Source organism: Squalius cephalus (genome assembly GCF_949319135.1).
Source record: "Squalius cephalus genome assembly, chromosome: 16".
In the NCBI taxonomy this organism is placed as follows: Eukaryota; Metazoa; Chordata; class Actinopteri; order Cypriniformes; family Leuciscidae; genus Squalius; species Squalius cephalus.
The window spans coordinates 28,816,293-28,828,390 of NC_137137.1; the positions used below are offsets into that span (position 1 = coordinate 28,816,293).

General features: G+C 38.7%; 2 protein-coding genes across 3 annotated transcripts in view; one reads left to right on the top strand and one right to left on the bottom strand.

The window, feature by feature from the left end:
- arhgef16 (Rho guanine nucleotide exchange factor (GEF) 16) overlaps positions 1–1,217 on the top strand; it is a 25,257-nt gene extending 24,040 nt beyond the window's left edge. Inside the window, exons 14-15 of the mRNA XM_079896416.1 lie at positions 122–223; positions 813–1,217. Coding sequence (XP_079752542.1) covers positions 122–223; positions 813–952 — 242 coding nt within the window. The 3' untranslated portion in view covers positions 953–1,217. The remainder of the gene's footprint in view (positions 1–121; positions 224–812) is intronic.
- ybx1 (Y box binding protein 1) lies at positions 1,088–11,526 on the bottom strand. 2 transcript variants are annotated; one of them, XM_079896428.1, is made up of 8 exons: positions 11,210–11,526; positions 8,813–8,876; positions 8,568–8,601; positions 8,389–8,478; positions 5,498–5,821; positions 5,326–5,411; positions 2,224–2,494; positions 1,088–1,409 (listed from the first exon to the last, which is right to left on the bottom strand). In XM_079896428.1, exons 1-7 carry the CDS (start codon positions 11,313–11,315, stop codon positions 2,254–2,256), a joined length of 945 nt encoding a protein of 314 aa, XP_079752554.1. In that variant the 5' UTR covers positions 11,316–11,526; the 3' UTR covers positions 1,088–1,409; positions 2,224–2,253. The 2 variants fall into 2 exon arrangements, with proteins under 2 accessions (XP_079752554.1, XP_079752555.1); XM_079896429.1 differs by having other exon boundaries at positions 2,224–2,491; positions 11,210–11,510.
- Positions 11,527–12,098: the final 572 nt, after the last annotated feature.

Sequence of the window (12,098 nt, forward strand, 5' to 3'; positions counted from 1 at the left end):
AAAAAAGCCTTGTAACTTGATTTTTGTGCACATTAATTCAGTTTGGAAACCACGTTTTGGTTAAGCTAGTCATGTTAACGTCTTCTATCTTTGACACTTAATTTTGTTTGGGGATTCCAAGATCTGCCTCAATATGAAGCTACCAAAGCCTATATGCCAAAAGCACCAGATGAGCTGAGCCTGCAGCAGGCAGAAGTGGTCATCGTTTTACAGGAAGTGGAGGGTAAGCATAGTGGCTTTCTGTCATAATTTCAATCATACACCAGGCAGAACCATTTAACCCTCCTCCTCAAACCCCACTTTCACACGCTAACTCTGCATGTGAAATTGCATACTCTCTTGAGAAGGCACTTTTTTTTGAATAATTACTTTACCACAAAAAAAACATTCTACATAGTATAAATGTGTGCAGTACGAATGTATTCTTGACATTTTCCTACATTTGCCATGTTATCATCATGTGACCTACCAGCATCAGTTACGTTGCTTCACTGCCATTCACAAATCCTCTCCATGGCCTCATGGGATAGTAAAGTGTCTATCATATGCACACTTCAGAATCTCACCGCCTACTCTTGAGTACTGTGAATTTGGACATTCTTCTTTTGTCATGTAATTTATTTCACCTACTATGCAATTTCGGATGCAGCCGTTGCGTCATAAGTATGAGTTGACAACTGTGCCTCTACTCTGAGCTGTTTACATCCTCTGACTCGGTGGTAAATGCTTTTTCTTATTTGTGAGTTGCAGATGGGAGTTTGCATCTACATATGGAACAATTAAGTGAATGAGTGTGATTGGCTGTGTTGTAGGTTGGTGTCATGGAGAGCGGATGAGAGACGGCGAGAGGGGCTGGTTTCCTGCCAGCTGTGCCACTCAGATCACGAACCGCGCTGCGATGGAGAACAACATACAGCGTATGGCGCGACTACGCAAGGAGACTGACGTCTGAGCGGACTGGAACATACTGTACTTCTGATACATAAACTATTAGGATCTCTGTAAACTGAGTGTCTAAAGTGCTTGTAATGTAGAACACTGTCAGCATGAACTGTTAGTTGACAACAAACACCACTCACACTAGAAGAACTGTTTCTGGTTTTATTTCAGCTTGCCTTTGTTAAAATTCATGTTTGGATACATAAAAAGTTATTTAAAAATGTCAAACTGACCAGATATCAAATTACTTTTAAAAACCATTTGGTGTAAAAACTTAAGACCGATTTAGAAAAACATCTGCTGTTTCCCCAAAACTTTTAGCTGTCACATAAAAAGAATGGAAAAGAAAACAGGTCTGCATAGAGTCTGCAGGCAATCGGTGGTAATCTGGTCGAAATGCATTTTTGCAAGCTTAGACGATCATATCCGTTTCTTATTGCTCAGATCTTGGATGTTGTTTCTTGACAAAACTGCAAAAGGCAAACACACACACACAAAAATAGATTAGCATGCTTGTGCTACTGGTTGGTTGATTGATTTTAGAAGTTGCTATGAGCACATGAGTGTTTGCCAGGACAGAGCAGACCGTCTGCTAAATCAAATCCACTGCATTATCATCTAGCCTTCCATCAATGAAAAGTGCAAACTGAAGCTGAAACACCATCCATTATGTGCAGACCCCCCACCCATCCTCTCCCACATATAATTGATGCTAATGAAACAATGTGAATCTGATCAAATGGAAATCTCATGAAAACATCCTAGTCACTTCACACGAACATACATAAATTGAAGGCTATTTTTTAAGAACAAGTTATTTTACAATAGACATTTTCCTGACAATCAAGCACTTTTCCTGTAAAATTATACATTTTGTAATCAGCATCAAAACCCAGTAAAACATTACCATGACATGTATAAAAAAAAAAAACACGTAAAAGTCTGGGAGAAAATGTGCTCAATTGTCATGAAAATAAATGGCAATGCAAGAGAAATCTTAATGCTCAAACAAATAGGCTTTATTTTCTTGTTAATTTTTTTTTCTGCATTTTGTTTTTTTATTTTGGGAGTTATGTAGTCTGGACATGTTTCATGTTATTTACCAAAAAAGAAAAGAAAAGAGAAAAAAAAAAAAAAAAAAAAAAAAAAAAGACTACTACAGAATGGAACCATGAATAGTTCACGCTAAGAAAGAGCGCTACAGTCAAAAAAATCACAACACACTTGATAAACAAGTATGTTAATTTACATGCAGAAACTTCTCATCTGAAGCAGTTAACCCACCCGGCCGGATGGTCTAGATGTTCGAGCCGGTTAATCTCCTCCGCCCTGTTCGGCTTCGGGAGCGGCTGATTTTTCGGCTGATGCATCGGCTGCCTTGCTGTCCTTGCCGTCCTGAGGCTTGGTTGTCTGGGGCCGTCTGCGGCGGTAGTTGAAGTTGCGACGGTAGCGGCGCTGACGGGGCTCCTGGCTCTGCCCACTCTCGCTCTGGTTCTCCTTGTCCTCCTCCCCTTCCCGGGGTTCCCGCACTGGCCGGGGACGTGGGGGACCCCTGCTAAAAAATTATTTGTTTTTGGTTATGCTGGGAACATGGTGTACATGAGGATCTAATGCACATTCAATTACACATGAAGCTTGAAAGACCCAACAAACCTAAAGGTTCAAATAAGAGAAATGGCCACAAAAGGAGATGTAGTAGAGGATCAATCAGGGTCAAGTTCTCAGAGATACATCGAGCCAAATATGAGCCATTAAAAGGGACTAGGGGCCAGTTGCAAAAACATAGCCATTATGTTAATAATTAGTATGACCAACTAGCAGTTAGTTATGGGTAATCAGTCTTTTCGGTATCAATCTGTTTTTATGTATCTGACTTAGAAAAAGTTATGAGCTGTCTTTAAAGGGATATTACACCGAAAAATTTATTATTTGGCTAATAACTCACCCTAATGTTGTTCCAAACCTGTAAGACTTGTTTTTATAGCATGTTTAAGCATGTTCGCTTGATGTGGAAGAAAAAAAAAAATTGCGGTTCATTCTCGTGTTACGCAGCACGTTTGAGCTTCCATAGGAGGTTCGGTTGAGCTTCTGTTTGTATCAATGTTTATAAAAGCCTCAATTAAATCTGTTCAGAGTATAAAGTGATCGAGTCTCTTCAGAAAATCTGGACTAAACCGCTTTATTCATATGGGTTAGTTTTACGATCTCTTTATTAACTTTTTGAAAGTATCAGTTGCGTAGCAGTCTATAGGAGGACAGAAAGCTCTCAGATTTCATTAAAAAAAAAAGATATGTGTTCTGAAGATGAACAAAAGTCTTACAGTTTTGAAATGACATGAGGATGAGTAATTAAAGGGATGGTTCACCCAAAAATGATTTCATTAAAGAAACAATATACATAGATGACTAACTAGTAAGACTAGTCCTAGCAGTCTATGCAACTGCCCCAGAACCTAGTCATACTTGACTACATATTCTGCCTTCACGTTATCGGAAATGTCCTACTTTCCACTTCTTAAGTCGCGATTACGGGTTTGTCTTGTTCAAGTGCTTTGTTGTTGGAAAGAATTGGAATCATGGAGGACACGAGATTTATTCCTGCCTTTTTCTTGAGAAAATCTTATTAAAGCCAAATGTACTGGACATATTCATTTTAATTCAAATGTAGCGTCCCATTCGTTGACAACCATATTAACATTCACAGTACAATTTAGATAGCTTGCTAACGATTCTAGAAATTAAGGTCAAAAAAGTATTTCAGTTTGTAAAAGATACAATATGCTTCAAATGGTTTGTCATATGTAAAAATGCACTACTTAACCAATAGCTACATTACTATATCTCATCTTTATGAAAAAAATAAAAATAAAATACCAGTCGCAGCAGTAATTCTCCCCTGCACCGTTTAAAGTTTATGGGCTGCCCTACTCAAACTTCTCAGAGTTTTCCAGTTGCAAATACAACTTGAGGGCGTTCATGTCCAATTTCACACTAGGAAACTCATGTGAAGGCAGCATTAATTTCCACTACGGTTTGAAGCTGAACTTCACAAAAAAAGTAAAAATAAATAAATGCAAGCAGAAAGGCACGTTTTCAGCATTATTATACAGTATATCAACAACATAGAAAACATACAAGCTTAATTACATAAAATGCTATTCATTTCCAAAACATTTTAATATGCAAAATGCCATGCAGACGTGAGTGATGAATAAAGCTTTTAAATTAATTATTTAAAACAGACAGTTTGGACATTACCAGAACTATACCAAACTTGCCAACTACATTTTTGCTAGTGAGGTTTAAAAATCTGACTTTTGTCACTCATACTTTGTGACTCAAAACTTGCAAAACTAGTCAAATTACAGTATTCAGGACAGGTTTCCTCAAATCCAGCCCTGCAGAGTTTAGTTTAAACCCAGATCAAACACCTATCTGTAGTTTTCTGGTAACTCTGAAGACCTTGATCAGCTTACTCAGGTGTTTTTGATTAGAGTTGGATGTAAATTCTGCAGGGCAGTGGCTCTCCAGAGCAGGATTTGAGGAACTCTGAGTTAGGAGAGGTATAATCGGAATGAAACGGGGGTCTTCCCAATTGTGACGTATATACACAATGAATGAAACTGCTTCTCAATCAAGTAAAGAAAAAAAAAAAAGAGAAAAATTGTAGAGTGGGACTTTTGTCCATGAGGAATTGATTGAATCGTTGTGGTTTGTTATTGGTAAATCTCCTGTGAGTGACAGGTTGTCCAGCCATCACAACAGTAAACACAGAGAAGTCATTTTTGATTAAAGATTATGATGGGAAAAAGGAATAAATTTGCATGGATAAATCATTTATAATAAACACTAATATTCTATTAAAGGTTGTATCAGCGATTTCAGGCCCAAACATAAATGGTTGGAACACTTTATTTTGGTTTTGAGTGTTGGTGAAACCAACTGTTTTTGTGTGCAGATCTCAGAGCCTAGGCTGCCTACAGAGACGTGTTTTTTTGACGGCATGCTTATGGGGCGGGCAGCTAGCGGATCGTTAGGAAAGATTAGATGAATGTGATCATTTATGTTTGGGCCTGAAATCGCTGATACAACCTTTAAATTAGAACTGTCATTTGATTTCATCCTTATGGAAGCTTGTTTCCGCCACTGAATAAACAAAATAAGGGTAATTGCGCCTTTTTAATTTCACAATTCTAACTTTTCTCTCCAAATTGTGAAATATAAACTCGCAATTGCTAGTTATAAAGTCAGAATTATGAGTCATTCAGTCACAATTCTACCTCCCCCCCTCGCAATTGCTAGTTATTTGTAACCTTTTTTTTTTTTCCCCTCACACATGCTACAGCCTCACGTCTGCAAAAACAACATGCAAACCTGGGTCTGAACCTTGGTCTGAAGCCTCTGTAGTAGTTCTGCCTCATTGGTTTGTTGCCTGGGTCTGGACCACCTTGGCTCTCTTCAACTTCCCCACCCTAGAAGCCAAGAACAGCATCTCTCAGTCAAAGAGCTTGCAACAATATTGATTTTGCAAAATTATAACTTTTCTTTGTCAGCCTACCTCTGTCATGTCCCCTCTCTGGGGTGTGTTGGAATAGGGCGGACGTCTGCCGTAACGTCTCCGCACAAAGTATGGTGGGTAGCGCCGTCTGCCGGGGTAGGTGGGTCTACGCTGCTGTTGCTCCATCTCACCCTCAGGGGGATTTTCTTCCCCTTCTCTCTTCTCCCGTACCTCTCCCTCCCCGTCGCTCTGATAGTTCTCCTGGTAGTCACGAGGGGGACCCCTCCTGCGTGGGTACCGCCTGTATCGGTTCCTGTCAGCCGCATACTTGCTACCCTGCACAGGGACGCCACCGGGGCCGGTAACATTGGCTGCCTCGGCACCCTGATAGAATGAAGACAAAATGTATATCAAATGTCTACTAATTCAATAGACGCACATTTAGTTTGGATAATGGCCGCAGAATGGAGGAATTTCCTGTAAGTCACTCTGAAAGGGCTGCTCTACTATAGTCTGGGCAGAAATGTGATATTTAATCAATATCTCCTTCATATAGTTTAAAGTAAAGAATTTAACCATTTTTTTCTGGCTCCACTAAGAATTCTTTTAGCACATTTGAGGAAGTAACCCTAATGTCCTAACTATACATTCAGTCAAAATTGTTAACAGTTAATTGTTATTTTAGACAGTCAAACTGTGAAATAAATGGATGTATTGGAATTAAGTAGTGAACAAGCAAATGGTGTAATTTAAAAACAAAGTCACTTTCTTCAAAGCTGTCAACCGATATATTGGTCGGCCGATAAATCGGGCCGATATTTGCGGGTTTGACGTGTATCGGCATCGGCCGATAGTTTTTTCCCGGCATTATTTACAGACAGGCGTCTGCAGGCAGCTCTGTTGCTGGAGACGCTGCAGTTCACGTGCAGCCCATGCACTGCCCCTCCCACACAGTGCTGGAAGCCTCTTCAAGACAACGGCAAGTTTTAAACTTTCAAAGCATCTTTTAACTGTTTGTCTTAGCTGAAATATTGCCATACACTTTGAAAGTGGAAACACATTGCTCTATATGTGCGTGCAACTAAGCAAGTTTGTGGGTCCAAATGGAAAACGCGAATGCCTCATCTATAAAACTGCTTGTCATTGTATTTAGGGAGCTGCAAATAGCTAAGTTTGAGGCTATCCATATGCATACGGCAGCTGTTACGAACACTGGTCATAGGATTAAATAATGCTGACGTTGTTCCGTGATTCCGTGATATTTGTGGGAGTTTTATTCAGCGACCACCTGGCTGAGGTTTGGACGTGTGCTCATAAAAGAAGCGACGCGGTTGTGACACGCATGCGATGCAGCGCGCTCGTTTGTCCAGGCGCTCCTATGCCGTGGTGAGATGAAAACATCTAAACTTTTCAGAATGCCGCAAGCGCACGCAGCTCATGTGACAAAAAACAACTGACCTTTCCATGACAATATCGAAAGCTTGGCCGCACAGCTGATCATAGCTGGACAGGGCGGGTTTTTATTTCTCATCTCCATAAATATATGTAGTCGTAAAGGGCTAGAAATAAATTAATCCTTACTTCCTCGTCATCATGGAGAGCGCAGTTCATGGTTGCATAGCAACGGCAGACGTTTATTATGCTGCTTGCTTGTTGCTACTGTGTGCAATAGTGTAATTATTTTATTTATGCTTAAATATTTATTTTCAGAATTTGAATTATGCTTAAATATTTATTTTCAGTATTTTCAGCACAGAACTTTTTTTTTTTTACTTGTTCTACCTCATATGTTTTTAATATTTGTCAAATATTGTTTTTTTTAAGTTCAATAAATGTTCCTTTTTTAAATTGAGACTTGTAACATTTGTTATCATCAGTGTGTCATTTTTATGATGTAAATTGAGTGAGCAAAAGCAGTAACGGCTCCAAATATCGGCCCAAGAAAATCGGCAGACCGTATCGGTCATCGGCTAAGGCTGATGAAAAAAAATAATAATAATAATAATAAAAATAAAAAAATCGGTATCGGCACTAAAAAAATCGGATCGGTCGATCCCTAATAATCTATCTATCTATCTATCTATCTATCTATCTACCTATCTAGAGAGAGAGATATTCTGCACCAGAAACATTAATTACTCACCCCCGTGTTGTATCACACCTGTAAAACTTTCATTCCTCTTGAAACCCAAATGAAGATCGTTTTTTTGATGAAATCAGAGAGCTTTCTGTCGCTCCACGCAACTCCCACAAAAGGTTCATAAAGAGATTGTAAAACCAATCCATGTTTCGAGCGGTTTAGTCAATTTTCTGAAGAGACTCGTCACTTTATACACTGAACAGATTTAATTTAGACTTTTATTCACATTGATCAGCGAACATTACCAGAAGCTTAACTGAACCTGCTTGACGTGCGAGAACCTCAAACGTGCAGCGTAACACGAAAATAATCCTTATTAATTCCCGTTGTCAACTTCTATTTACCACAACTGATGTGTAAGTTGATGAATGTTGTAAAATGTAATAAAAGCCTAACTTCAGTCTGTTCATCATATTAAGTGATCGTGTCTCTTCAGAAAACTTTGGACTAAACCGCTCAATTCATATGGATTAGTTTTACGATCTCTATATAAACCTTTTGAAGCATCAAAGTGGAAGTTGTGCGGACTGTCAATGGAGGGACATAAATCACTCAGATTTCATCAAAAAGATCCTCATTTGTGTTCCAAAGATGAACGAAAGTCTTACAGGTTTGGAACATGAGGGTGAGTAATTAAGACAGAATTTTCATTTTTGGGTGAACTATCCCTTTAACAAATTTCATGAAAACATTTTATTTGTTAGTATTTTAAACTGAATTGATTAAATTCCCAAGTCTAATGTTATGCGAGGAACTATAAAGTTGAGTATTTCTGTGAATCTCTAAATCAACAAAGAAAACTCAAGCTCACCTTCTCCCCTTCTACAACGTCAAACTCCACAGTCTCTCCATCCCCAACGCTACGAAGATATTTCCTTGGATTGTTCTTCTTAATGGCGGTCTGGATACAAAGCAAAAGCAATCAGAAAACACATCATCCCCCAAAACCAAGTATGTCAATATGGTGACAATCAGAGAAAAAATAATTACCTGGTGCACAAAGACATCTTCCTTTGTGTCATTCCTGTGAAAGTTCAGAGTGAAATGTTAATAATTGAGGACAGATGGAGAAAACAAGCATGCAGAGTCGAAGAGCAAGTTAAATATTTGAGTAAATAATCGCGTGCAAGTCAGGTCTAGCTTTATAAGCACATAAAGGCTGTAATAGGATTGTGGATGTTCCCTGACCCACATATTATATTAGAGAGAGTCTTTAGAGGCTGAATGTTATTTACCTGTTGATGAAACCGTAGCCGTTCCTTACATTGAACCATTTAACTGTCCCCAGGACTTTTGTTGCTACAAAGAGAAAAGAAAACCACAGACAGATTGTTTAGATAGATTTTACACGTCAAAAACATTATTTTCAAAAATCAAATTACAACAGAAAAAGATGCATTAAACTAGCAAAGCAATTTAAAAGCAACTCTTTGCGAGTGGACTTCATTTTGTGTCCTCTATTTATAACCTCCAACTGTTGTGCTTTTAATAGATTGTGATGCAAAAGCAGCTGCTCTTATCAGAAGAACCTCCATCTCCATGAAAGGCTCTGACCCTCAGAGTACACATTATTAACATCTTATTCAAGTTATGATGACTGACATGCCAATTACAAAATTAAGAAAATTAAGCTTCAGGCAAGAGTTTAAAGAAATAAAGACACTACAAATGGTTTAAAACAGAGGTTTTCAATCTGGGGTCAGAGCACCGCCAGGGGACCACAAGGGAGACAGTGTAAAAATGTAATAAAATTAATTAAAATAAACATCTAACCCTACAGTACTATATTAAGTAGAAAAATACAATGCAACAATAGAAACATAATAGAAAAGTAGGTTCCAAATATATTTTACACATTTATAATGTTGATTTTTCACAGTAGAAATTGTGTCTTTATAAATTAAAATAAATGGATGCCTTTTAAATTTGTGGATGGGAGTCATTTGCACAAGGATATTCATATTTGGGGGTCTGAGGCATTTAAAAGATGGAAAACTCCATTTAAAAAAAAATTTGCTAAGGCCAAAAATGTTGCATGAGACTGGAAAAAAGGTTTGTGAGATTCCCACTAGATCTAGAAGTCTTATAAATGAAAATTTTTGAATAAAGAAAAAAAAAATCTCTTTGTTATGAACCTGTTGGTTTTGCTTCACATTTTCCTGACAATCAATCCAATAACCATTACCATAAAAAGTCACTTTATTACAGTAATAAGAATCACCAGTGATGTTGATAGCAGTATTACAAAGAAACTGAAGGTAAAAAAAAAAAAAAAATCCAGAAAATGTGCCTTATTTTCACGAAACTGTAAAAAAAAAATCCAGAAAATGTGCCTTATTTTCACGAAACTGTTAAAATACAAAGAAATTTGTTTTAAAATGGGCTTTAAAACCCTAGATCTTTGGGTGAAAGGTGTTGGTTCAATAGATTCAGTTTACACTGCAGTATATTAATAAGCACATTCATTTGCCCAATGTGTTGTTGAAGTAGGAAGTGATGATGTTAAGATGCTAACTGCAGTTAGCACATTAGCCCCAGCCATGTGGCCGGATTGAAGCCAAACAGCCCTGATCCTCCATCCTCACTACAGGACACGATAGGCACTACGAGAAGACACATCTATACGTTTAGTTCTAGATCTGACAAGCGATCAGCGTTTCAAGTTAAACGTCTCTGGGTTTGTATCAGCAGATCAGACAAAAGCAGCGTCCATCATCCAAACACCATGGCGGACATTTTATATCTGGCGTGGTGAGATTGATATAGATTACCATTATCCATATTACTACCGTTTTGTAATCTATACAATAAATCGTCTGTGGGATGATGGGACCTTCCGGGGACGGCGTTGATGGTGTTAATAGAGATGAGGACACGTATGCACGACGCGTCAAACGCACAACACGCACGAACAAAGGGAAAGTGAGCGAGCGCTTAACCTGGCTTACCCAAGAATCCAACCCTCAAACTAACCCATTAAGTTTAAAATCCGACGCGGTTCGGGCTGACCGCGACAATTGGACTCGTATATGCCTTTTATACGAATAGTTCAAAATGATCTGGGTCATCGTGTCACGCTCAAGGCCAAGCTCAAGGGTTTCATGGGCAGCCTTTAATAGTAAACAAATACGTATATTTAAAATAAAATTATCGTATTGGGGGTCTCTGGTGTAGTAAATAATAATGATAGTGGCTCTATCACGATAGTAGTTCTATAAAGCGAGAACCGCGTTGTGACTCTTGTTCAATTTAGTAGGCCGCGGGCTCGAGCACGCGTCATGGCGGTTATCAATTCACACGCGGATGTGTTGGAACGCGGCGCGCGAGCGAACATTTAAACTTACTGAGACCGTTTAACGTCAAAAGTTTAACCTATTTAAATCCCAATATGTATGAAATAGACTGGCAACTCCATAACAAAAACTCTAAGACAGGTAGCCACGGGTATACAGCATTACTACTAAGTTTGTGACTGAATAACGACACCACACAGTCGCGGTGAGGCCACACGCTTTCCCGAACTGAAAAATCCGTTAACGTAAAAGTGTATAAAAACTTGAAACGTCGACGCATGAAAGAAAATATATTATTTTGAAGGAACGAAAACCGTAAGGTAAAGGGCTAAGGCTTACCGATGACCTTCTTATCCCCCGCGGTAGCTGCGGCTGCCGGGCTGGACGGGCTCTCCACGTCGGCGGCAGGCTGCGGCGGCTGCTGTGTTTCGGCCTCGCTGCTCATGTTGTTTTCTTGTTGTTAAAGCCGGCGGTGGCTCTCTAGTGTGTTTTTTCCCGGTGCTAGATGGTAACCTGGGCCGGCGGTGGTGGGGGCTGCTGCCTTCGGGCTCTCCGCTTTCCTTTCTCCGCTCCCGTTGCCGATCGAACTGGACGGACTGAGTAAAGATGCCGGACGATATTCTGTCACATCTCTCCACCCATTCCTCAATCCAATTGGTCGGTTAACTTGTGATTTGTCAACGTCAATTATTTCACTGATGCGTATTGGATACAATTACTGTCAATCAAATGGAAATAACATTAAGTCTGGCCATGATTGGTTAGAATTTTTTTTTACCACCGCCCAGAATTCAAGACCCCATTTAACCTTCCAGACATTCTGGCATATATGTGAAACCCAAACATAAAGAAAATACTGACCAGAACATGAACGATAATGTACATTTCAGCTATTTTTAAATATAGCATCCCTAGTCATGCTAATAAAGCTCTTTTGAATTGAATTAAGTACAAAGTTGATATAAAATAAGCTATATATATAGATATATAGAATTTTAATTGTATGTTTTATTTGTATCCTATTTTTAATCACTTAGCACCCTTTTGCAATACTATTTTTTTGTTATTGCTATATTGCATATTTATTTTCTTTCCATTATTTGTTTGGTATAAAACATTTACATTTTTACATTGTCATTTAGCAGACGCCTTTGTCCAAAGCGACTCACAAATTACACTGTAAAAAAAAAAAAGTTGCTGCCTAAAATGTTTAAGTACAATCAACTTG

Bases quoted from the DNA above. Each gene is read 5' to 3' on its own strand.
- ybx1 (XM_079896428.1), bottom strand. From the start codon at position 11,315: ATGAGCAGCGAGGCCGAAACACAGCAGCCGCCGCAGCCTGCCGCCGAC. The intron at 8,479-8,567 runs GTAATTATTTTT...CTTTGTATCCAG, and splicing joins AAGATGTCTTTGTGCACCAG to ACCGCCATTAAGAAGAACAA. The intron at 5,822-8,388 runs GTGAGCTTGAGT...TCATTCTATCAG, and splicing joins ACGTTGTAGAAGGGGAGAAG to GGTGCCGAGGCAGCCAATGT.